Source organism: Myripristis murdjan, chromosome 13 (genome assembly GCF_902150065.1).
Source record: "Myripristis murdjan chromosome 13, fMyrMur1.1, whole genome shotgun sequence".
NCBI lineage: Eukaryota > Metazoa > Chordata > Actinopteri > Holocentriformes > Holocentridae > Myripristis > Myripristis murdjan.
Window position 1 is genome coordinate 28,095,918 of NC_043992.1, and position 10,784 is coordinate 28,106,701.

At 42.1% G+C, this 10,784-nt stretch overlaps 1 protein-coding gene across 1 annotated transcript; it reads left to right on the top strand.

Annotated features, from left to right (window-relative positions):
• The first annotated feature begins 9,029 nt into the window (after nt 1–9,029).
• Nucleotides 9,030–10,274, top strand: LOC115370714 (uncharacterized). Its single transcript, XM_030067856.1, has 3 exons — nt 9,030–9,078; nt 9,182–9,281; nt 9,410–10,274. The coding sequence occupies exons 1-3, from the start codon at nt 9,030–9,032 to the stop codon at nt 10,272–10,274; spliced, it is 1,014 nt and encodes a 337-aa protein (XP_029923716.1).
• The last annotated feature ends 510 nt before the right edge of the window (nt 10,275–10,784 follow it).

The following is a 10,784-nucleotide window of genomic DNA, read 5'->3' on the forward strand; positions in this document are numbered from 1 at the left end:
AGTAGTCATCCATGCAGTAGCCCAGGTGCAGCATGCGATACTGCACTCTGATTGGCCCTTTCTCTGGCCAGCCATATTCACGAAACAGGATCTACACAGGATAAGTTTGTGCATGTCTGAATGCATGTATGTTTGTGAATGAAATGTAAATTACTAAATGATTAGGCTATGCTGATATGTAGCAGTGTGTGTGTGTGTGTGGGTGGGTGGGTGTGTGTTTGCTTGTGACTAACCAGGAGAGTGACACATAAACAGAGGATGACCACAGCTCCAAACAGTAGCCCTCCAGTCACGAGCCAGTCTGGCCGCAGTAACAGGTTGCGTCTCCTGTTGATTCCAACCCGGGTCACATGGCGGGGGCTGGTGGACAAAAAGGGGCCTGCCTCATAGCACTGGCCACCTGCAGGCATCACCCGCACATACTGAGGGAAAACAGCAGTTGGGGTCAGTTTGATTTTTATCACATTAGTATAATCACCATGACCAAGCAACCATTGCCAAGCTGACTGGCTGCCTCTACCAGCCTCAGTGCTGCGTTTGACATTATGTGCCAGCAGATGGAATATCGCAGGAAATCTGCTGGATATCTTTACAGTGCAAAACAAGAAGAGGGCGAGTGTTGTTCTGGTGCAAATGGAGCTAAAGCTTCCATAGTTTCCCACAATATCAGATGATGTGATGAGGGAAAAGCCTCTGAAAAGACCTCCTCCAATATGTTTAGCATCAGTAAAGATAAAGAGAAAAGCTTTACCCAAAATAAAGAACAACTGGTTTATGGGAAATGTAATGTCAGTTCAGTACCACTGCCATTAGGTAGAGGCTGCAGATTCTCATTTATTGATAATTATATGACAATGATGATTAAAAATGCTATAATTTGAACCTTTAACCAATGTGACAATTATATCATCCCAAAACAATTAACTGGAAAGGATTTCAAAACTGACTTCAAACACCAAATCTTTCCTCTTCAAAGATAAACGAGATTACTACATCTTGAACTGTTAGCAGCAATTGGAAAATGGAAAGCTGAGGTTAAGGAGTGTTGCTAATTCACATTTATGGTAAGAATAAGCAAACTTTCACTTATTAAACCTACATTGTTTGTTAGATCTACCCTGATCTAATTTTCTTGCAGCTTATAATCACATATGGATGCACTGTAGTAAGTACAGCTGAGTACAGCTTTGCCATTACATTGTCCGGTTTATGCCTTCAGCTCTGAGAGTGAAGAACAAATCAACATGCACAGAGTTAATGTTTATATAATTTTATGTACCATGTGTTTGTATTGATGGCTGCTTAATGTCAGAACGTACACTCCAGGCTGGCTAAAGACCACAGAGAAAAGGCTGGGAGGAGTCCAAGACAGAGCGAGCTCGTCTGTCAGCTGCCTGAATGCACCCCAGTCAAAATCAGTGTTTGTGTTGTACAGGTTGTCACTGAAAAGACACAAAGGCACAGGGCAGAGCGCGTCATAACAATGTCTGCCTCGACACATGACTAAACACTGACTGCAAACAAGTAGACATGGCAAACTTGCACACACAGCAGCTAACTTACGCATCATATGTAGGGTAGTGATGCTTATTGACAGTGAACAGCAGGACGTCGCCCAGATGGAGACATGCTGTGGGATTCAGAATCCCAGAGAGGCTGGCTTCTTTCACTTTTCCCCCAAAAGCACTTCTTTCTCCTCCAAAACCACTGGAATTCAGTTCACTGCTCTCCTCCCTGATGTTTTCATCGCTAGGCCCTTTCCACATAGTGTCAGAATCTAAACCAAAGAAAATATTTATCATCACAGCAATTATCCATTTAAAGTATCCAGGCAAAACAGATAAAATATTCATCATTTGTGTTTTAATTAGATTATTTGATGAGGAATGATTGCTTTATTCTAACAAACCTGCTGAGCTTTGAGTTTCACGCTCTGTGGTAAATGGAAACAGTTGATGGAGTTCCCTTGGGACGCCACTGTTGAAGCCAAGGAAGCCTGCAGCTGGAAACCAACACAGAGAGTGGGGAAGAGGAAGACAAAGACAGAGGGCAGAGCCCCCCTCTGCTTAATGACCCTGAAACTCTACTCACTCTAGGACAGCAAACAACCTATCTGGGACACATAGAAAGCAAAATAAAATGTTGATCACTGTGTCGTTTGACTTATATGAAGATAATAAGACATGATCAAACATTTATTCAATAAGTAATACTGTCCCTGACTGCAAACATTTCCCTTACCCTACACAGCTACCTACATTATAATATATAGAGAAACACTGTGCAAGATTGTTAAAATATTAGGATAGCTTCAGTATTTTTCATCCCAGACCATATTAAAGGTTTCTAAAAACACATATGAAAACCTCACCACTTGCTTTAATGCTGAGTTTAGCTAGCCTAAATCCTACAAGCCTTCAACTTTCTGTGTTCTGTAACTGTAACAATCACTATCCCTATCCCTGCTTGTCAGTCAGATCCTATGAACCCCCCCTTACTTCCCTCAAGAAGTAAAGTCAGTAATGTTAATGTGAAATACTGCACACCTAATTCCCTCAAATTACCCCTTATTACCTTTCCCTGTGCATCATATTGTCAAAACTCAAAACATCTTAAGCTGACTCCTGCAGGCTACCTCACAGACCTCAAACAAACCTGTCTGGTGTTTCCTTACTATGATCACTGTCTGTTTAATGCACAATCCAGTGTGGTTGGTAGACTAGAAAAAGTGCTGTAGAAATGCAGTCCATTTATTTCGATGACCTACCCGAGCCACTTTCACTGTTTGATACAAGTGCCTCAAATGGGTTGAAAGCCTTTGAGCCTATCCTTTAAGGAACACAAGCTCTAAAGTTAATGTTTCTGACTCATGTTCGTACAGTAGTGTTGTTTGTTGCTGCTGTTCATGGCCAAATGTATTTATTGCTTATTCTTTGTAAATAGTTGGCAGTGGATGGGGGGATGCATGTCTGTGTGTGTGTGTCCGCACCTGTAGTGTAAACAACATATACAGGACGTGAGGAGTTGAGACGGCTGTCGCACACCAGAGTCCCTTGGGAATCCCAGTGTTGAAAAACCCTCTCCAGCACACTGCCTGAGACAGCCGACGCCTGCATACACAATAACACTATTAATGGTAAACAGTGTTTTGTGTTATTGTGTGGGCAGCCGTCCAATGCCTGCACACACAATAACACAATTTACCTTTAATAGGTCACTGCAACACAAGTGACACTTGTCCTAAGCTTCCACTGTTGCTGCAGTATAGAGGACACTGTATGCATCTTTTGTATGCATTGTCTGCTGAGGTAGTGTAACTCAAGCCAGATATGTTGCTGATTCTGAGACAGTTTCCATGCAGGGAGTGTGTTTCTTGGATTCAGTAACATATGGTTGTTGACATGACACAGCATAAAGGGTACTTTTTTTCACAGTCTCTTTTTCAGCATGTGGTATATATGCTTGTGTATGATGTGCATGTGTTTGAGGCTTAGTCCACAAGTGCCAGTGCTCACCTGATTCTCATGGCTCCACACTAATTCCAGTTCTCCACTGAAGAGGCACTCCAGCTTTAGCTCAGCTGTAGCCCTGCTCCTGCACAAGCCTCCACATGCAGCTCTTCCAGGGGGCTCTCTGCACACACACAGCCCCAGCTCGCCATCATAACCCTGGAAATCCTCTGCAGACTGGCACACCTGCCATGACAATGACCAATTTAAAGCCACAAAGACAATGGAAAAAGTGTTTTGTTTATTTTTCTGTCGGTGTTGCCAAGTGCAGCAAGATAAGCAACCTCATCTTTAAAAACAAGCCCAATTAACAAGCCTAGCCTGTGTTCACCTTTTCAAAAAGGCAAATAATTGTTTTATTATAATATAAATAATGTTAAAGAAGCAAGCACATTGTAATTCAAGGCCAGGCCCAAAAAACACCACAACTTCAGACTCTCAGGCAATAAAAGGGGTGGTGTGATGCAGACTTGGCAACAGTGTTGAGGGTATGCAGTAGTTATCAGCTAATGTTATTCCCTGGACCAGCCTTAGGTTTTTACAATAACTCCATCTAATTATTATGTCAACTTTAGTAGTGTTGTAGAGATTCTCAGCACAACTCAGTTTCAGTGTGTAACTGGGTGAGGGGTCGTTTTTTCCAGAAACTAGCATGGACAACCACAGCAAAAGTAAACACACTACACTGAGCATCAGTGAATGGGTCAGCCATCAGTCACTGGAAGTTGTTAATGGTTACATATGAAGTTGGACCGATATCGGACAACAAGCTTGTACTTGATAAACTGCAGCTGGGTTCATGGAGAAAAGGGCAAAGACATTTGGGCTGTAGTCCCCAGCCTGGTGGGAAATTGGAGGCCTGGATTTTGTAAATCTAATCTGTAAACAGCTCACATTTTATCCCTGTTAATTTTTCTTTCAACATCCTCAAGCCTTCATAAACAGGCAAACTGCAGCACAATGAAGCCCAAGTCAATGCATTTTGTGTAAAATCTGACATTCAAATCCACGCTACATTTAGTCTGTATGTGTATGATTGCACCAAGTCCAACCTGTTGCTTGCAGTGAAGCGTCCACTGATGTTTGTCCAGACAATCTCCATACTGTGAGCGAGTTTTTCCGTCTCTACAGATGTCATATAGTTTCTGAACACACACATCCCTGTTGTTGGTAGGTTGATAGCCCAAGGTACAGGGACACTGCCCATCACTGATCTAGGAAAAACAACGGGGCACAAACATGGAAATTTACTAAAGACAAGATGGAAATGGTAAATTTTACACTACTGTGATTTTGTGCAAATGCAGTTTCACAGTTTAGCAAGTTTGATACCTGGTTATTCATTCATTTATTCATTGACACACATTCATTCATTTAATATTTATATTATCTATCTATCTGTTTTTATTCCTTCTTCCTCCCTACCTTCATATCTTCATTCCTTCAGTCTCCCATTCTTTAATTCCTTAATTAATTCCTTAATTCATTCATTCATTCATTCATTCAATATTAGATCACATACCAACACCTAGACAAAAGTCAGAGAAAACAATCTCATTTCCCCTTGATATGAGCAGATGAGTGAAGAGCTCATCATCACGCCACCCTGCAGCACAGCAGGAAACCAGACCCAGCCGTGAGGGAACTTGATATCAAGGTTGTTCTGCTTGAAGCTACAGATTGTTCAGGATAAGGTTTCTGTGAACAAGTGAGGAAGCTGCTCTGATGACCATATTGTTGTGCACACTTTATCCCAGGACTTAGTGACACAGAGAAAATTTTGAACCCACGAAGTTATAGTTTTACTGTCATGTGTGAACAGAGGTTATCACCTGGAAGCTTTGTCCTTCTCCCAGGCAGATACAGCTGTCCTGGCCAAGCAGAGGCTGTTGAGCCCCAGGGCCACAGGGAAGGGAGGCAGACAGACCTGGTCTGGGGCAGTAGTGGTGAGGAGGACACAGGAGACAGCTGTCTATGGATGTAGCACCTGCAGTCGGCCCATAGGTTCCCTTAGGACAGGGAACTGTGAAGCTCTCCAGTGGGCAGTAGAAACCTTTTAGAATGAATGCTTTGTTCATATTTATCATGCACTACTTTCATTTATCTTGCAATCACTACGCATGGATGTGGTGGGTTCTTCATCTTACTCATGTGGCATGCAGTTCATTTCCTTGTGAAACTCAAAACAAGGATCAATATGTCTGAATAAATACATGCTATACAAGCAAGTCATGTAGCATTGTTGTTATTGTATTGATCAAATACCATTGCATTTCCATCATAATCTGAAAACCACAAAATATTGTGGACAGTTTAGCCCCAAGAACTCTGACCTTTTTTATCTGATCTGATCTATTTCATTAAGCAGCTTCAAAGTTAAATTCTGTAGGTATCTGCCAGTTGCATCACTTCACTGATGCCATTGTAGATGCCATTGTTGTTTTATGGCTGCATCTTTATATCAAATTGAAAATTCTAGATGTCTTGTTCATCTTTTTAAACACATTTCCCTGTAATTCATCATGATATGTTTGGTATATATAGAAACCTTTGAAACTCCACAGAAATTTAAGGGGACAGTTTGAACAAAAAAAGCTCAGGCACTCAGCATCCAGTTGCAATGATGGGCCTACCGATGAAAAAAGGAGGTTTGAATTTTCCAGCTTACCTGAACGGCAGGGAGGCCTCTCCTGGATGTGTTGACTGAGGTTGTTTCCACGAACTAGAGTAAGGAGAACAGAAGCACCCAGCCACCCTGGACACCCAAACCACTTGGACACCCATGAATTTAGCATTGTTCCTCTGTCCCAGCTCCAAATCACCAGGTTTTTTTTTCATCCGGAAGGACAGCTGGACATATTCATCAGCAGTTTTGTAATTCCTACCCTGGATCAGTAAAAAGTGCACTGGTTGTCTGTCTTATTTTTGCCATTACTGAAAAAGAAGTTATTGAAAGGCTGTGATGTAGTGAGCTCTTGGTCTACCTACTCTATCCACCACAGGTCTGCATGGCCTGATCTGTCCATTAGTTAGACGGAGATGGAAGGTAAACAGTGGGCTAGTTGGTAAGCATGACTTTCACTGGCATGCTGAATGATTTATGAGACCTGTGAGGTAGGGTGACAGTGACAGTGGAGGGACTGGTGGTTGATGGAAAGCAGGAGGCAAAGGAGCTACCTGGTCAGATTACTGTATTTGTTCTCCTCAGTCCCACCATGAAACTGATTAATGATTTGGCTCCCGGTGTACGTCAACGCAACTTTGCTTTAGCAGACTCTACTGAACACCACATGCTGCACAGCTTTCCCTGAATTTATCTTCAGCACTGAGATGTCAGTCAGTAAAATAAAACCGATCACAGCACAAATACAGGTAGTTCTTCCATTTGCTGTCATGAAAACATTTAACCTTGATACAGTAGCTCTGATGCCAGTCTCTGCAAGATTCTGTGCCAAATCCACGTAAGATTGTTACCCTTTGCTTCCCATTCATTTGATGAGATAACAGACCTAACCTATCTTTTATGGGGTGTTATTAGGTAGTGTATTATCTGACTGAATAGTACACTTATTACAAAACAAATAAAATGAAATATAAACAAGAAGTGACGTAAAATTCTCTATACATAAAATGCCAGCCTTGTTAGTGTGTGGTTGTTGGAGCCCTTCTGTAAACACATGCTGTATGTTTGTGTGCGTACTAACCTTTGCTTTATGTTCAACAGTCAGTCGTACATGTGCAGAAAACAGTCCATCTCATCGCCCACTGTTATTGTATTGAAATAAATGATGGACTTTGGCTACCTGGAATAACCTACATATTTCATCACAGCCGCTATGGACTATGACCATCCAGTGACGACTCCTAAATTATCTAACCGTAGTGGGCTCAACTTTCACCCACATATTCATGCTCCATGTGACTCATGCCTAATCCCTGCACATTGCATTAACAACTATAAAGCAGGTAAATGAAGCCACGGACAGGTGATCATGATGTATGAAGCCATCAGATCAACAGTAGAATTTGTAATGCAAAAACAAAAGATCACATATTGCACACACACACACACTGAATACACATGCATGTTCACACATATTCAAATTCTCCCATAAAGTGGCAGTTGTCATACCTATTTCTGTCAGTAAAAACAGCAAAAAAAAAGCTGTAACATTTTTGTATGTTTGTTTGTTTGTTTGTTTGTTTAATATTTTTAGCTGTTTTTATGCTCTGTCCAAGTCGACAACACAAACACTGATGAATAAACTGGTTTTGGTAAAAATAGCCAGTGCTGTAATGATTAAAGCACAGTGCCAATTTTGATTCCCAGCAAAGTGGGTCATGGATGTATAAAGACAGAGAACTGCACTGAATAAAATTCCTTATCAAGCTGTGTGCACACAAAGTAAACTTGGTGAACCTCTTTCCAGATAATTTCAGTGAACTCCTGCCTCATTTTTATTTGTCAATTTGGATTTGGGGGTGGGGATGGGTAGCAGAACCTGGCAATTGACTCCAGCCCTTTTATACAGAAAATTATTCATTTTATTGTTATTTTCAATGTTACTCTTTTTCATGAACATATAACTTTTCTAAAATATGAATAAATAGATAAATACATAACAGGGAGTGCATGACAAAGAGTGAGATACATAAAGCACGGAACAAACAATAAGGATGTACAATGTAATACTAAAAACACAAGATAAAAGATACAATTACTTTTAAAATATGTCCATAAAAGTTATTTAAAATAAGACATTAACTTTGCCAGCCTATGCAGTTTCCTCTGGAAAAATGCTCCTCAAGTGGAAAAGAATGCAAAAAATCTGACTTCAACCTTGTGAGTCCACTGATACAGATCAGCTGGTGTGTTACATACACAGTGTAAGATTTTGTGTTTTCACTCCATTTCTCATTCATTCATGAGTGACTGCACAGTCACAAGGCCTACTACTCCCTCACTCTGTGACCCTGTTTTACAATGGTGTGTCCATATTGACCTGCAGTCTACATTACATCATTAGCACTTCCTTAAATCAATGTTGCAAGAATGCTGGAAAGTTGTTTGATCAATAAACAGTGGACGCTCGTGCTATTGTCAAGGTTTGTCTGTGTGTGTGTGTGTGTGTGTGTGTGTGTGTGTGTGTGTGCGTGTGTGTGTGTGTGTGTGTGTGTGTATTGTGTGTTGTGTGCTGAGATTTGTTATCAGTGTGACCCTCCACGTGTTGGCTGTTGACACAGGCAGATTTTGGGACACACACACTGATAACGAGGACCTTTATAAGCCCGGTGAGCCGAGACGCCACTGTGCAGACCCTGATCCACAGGTAAAGGCCAGACAGTCTCTCACGTATTGATCTTTCTGTCTTAGAAGGAAATTATGCAAAGGAAATTATTCAGTAACAGAGTTGATGAAACAAAGGTTATTGATAAATGATGGAAATACGTATATTAGTTTGTAAAAATAGTTTGTAAAATACACATTTATCTCGCCTTTCACTCCACAGAAAGATAAAGATGCATCTCAAGGTGGTGATCTTTGCCCTGATATTCTTGACAACTTCAGGTATGGATTACTCCTCCACCTTTGAACTGATATCCTTTATTGGAGGTCTAGTAGTTGTTGCATATAAGGTGCTAACAGGTGTGTTTTGTTTGTTTGTCTGCAGCACATCCACTCAGCCATGACAGCACAAACAGGGATGTAGCCTGGGCCAACCCAAAGGCCAACCAGGCTCAGGAAAAGGCAGAGCTCTCGAAGGATGTGGAGTAAGTTTATCAATTCAAACACTGTAGCTGAACACCTGAAGTCATTTCATGCATGTCGGCATGAAATCTTGACTTGCAAAGATGCAATCAGACTTGTTCATGCAGCATCTCTCTCTCTTTTTGCACAGTAAGGCCTACAAGAGCCATCTAGACAGTAGTGGTCTATACAGTCAGGAAGATGATCACAGCAAAAACCCCATGGTAGAGGACATGCAGCGCAAACTCAACAAGGAGTCGGAGCGTCTGCGTGCCCGTCTGCGCCAAGAGCTAGCTGAGCTGAGGGAGCGTCTGTCCTCATACCCAGTCCACCCCAGCTCCGCTCTGGTCAACCTGAGGGAGCGCTTGGCCCCCCTCACCCAGCAACTCCAGAGCTCCCTCAGCAGTAGCACCCAGGACCTGTGCAGCCAGCTTAACCTCTATCTACAGGGTCTGGAGATGGCAGCCCAGACGGACACCAGCCCAGCTTTGTACCGGGAAGCCTTCCAGTGGATAAGTCAAACCCTGGAACACAGCGGATCTAAACTGGCTGATATCATCAGTGACTTCCAGACAAAAACCTCTGGGGTGATTGATCATCTGAGGGAAATCAGTGCAAATGAAGGAGAGGGAGCCCAAGAAGGAGTCAAATCACAGCTCTGGCAGGAAATTAGCTCCAGATTCACACAGGAAGTGAGTTTGTTGAGGCTGGAGGTGCAGAGCAATGTGGGGGCTCTCAAAGCTGAGCTTGCTGCTCTGCTTGTCAGTGCAGAGCCTCTCAAGGCTGAAGTGGCAGCAAGTATGGATCGGTTCTGCCAAAGCGCTATCCTGCAGAACCAGGCGCTGCAGGCCCGGATTGAGAGACTGTTTCTGGATCTGGAGGGAGAGCTGGAGCTCCAGGGAGCCTCCAGTCTGTCTCCCTCTTCCTCCTCCAGAGAGTCAGGTAGTGCTTTGCAGGAGGACTTCTCAGCCAGATTCTCTGCTCTGATTCAGGACATTCTGCACTCAGTGCAGTGAGACAGAGACCTGTACATATGAAACCATTTTGGTAAAACTTCCTTGATGTCCCTTTAAAACAATGTATTTGAGCTGTGTGATTGTGTATGAATTTGCTTGTTATCATCCTTCCTGCTTTTTGCTGTTGTACCGGTAAAGTAAATAGTGTGTCTGTACATATTTATGAGTGTGTTGTTTGTTTCATTCTGTATATGAGTGCCTGGGTGATAGTCATCACATTGTACTTTGATGTGATCTGTAAATACACGCTGGATGTTGTGAGTAAAACAATTTTCTTTGCCTCCTTTTTACTCTTCAGATTGATTTAATGATGGAAAATCAACAACAGAGCTCCACACACCCACCTGTTTTTAAACTTTATTCTGTCTTTTGTTCTCAGTCTGTACAAAGCATACAGTAGCAGCAGGGCTGAGTTTATTCACTCCATATTATAATGTGCTCAGAGCACAAAGAAGGCTGACAAATATATAGTGGATTTTTTTTAAAAAAAAACATTACAATCCAGATTCT

Excerpts from the sequence above, each read along its gene's own strand:
- LOC115370714 (XM_030067856.1), top strand. The coding sequence starts at position 9,030 with ATGCATCTCAAGGTGGTGATCTTTGCCCTGATATTCTTGACAACTTCA. Across the intron at positions 9,079-9,181 it reads GATATTCTTGACAACTTCAG|CACATCCACTCAGCCATGAC; the intron begins GTATGGATTACT and ends GTTTGTCTGCAG. Across the intron at positions 9,282-9,409 it reads GAGCTCTCGAAGGATGTGGA|TAAGGCCTACAAGAGCCATC; the intron begins GTAAGTTTATCA and ends CTTTTTGCACAG.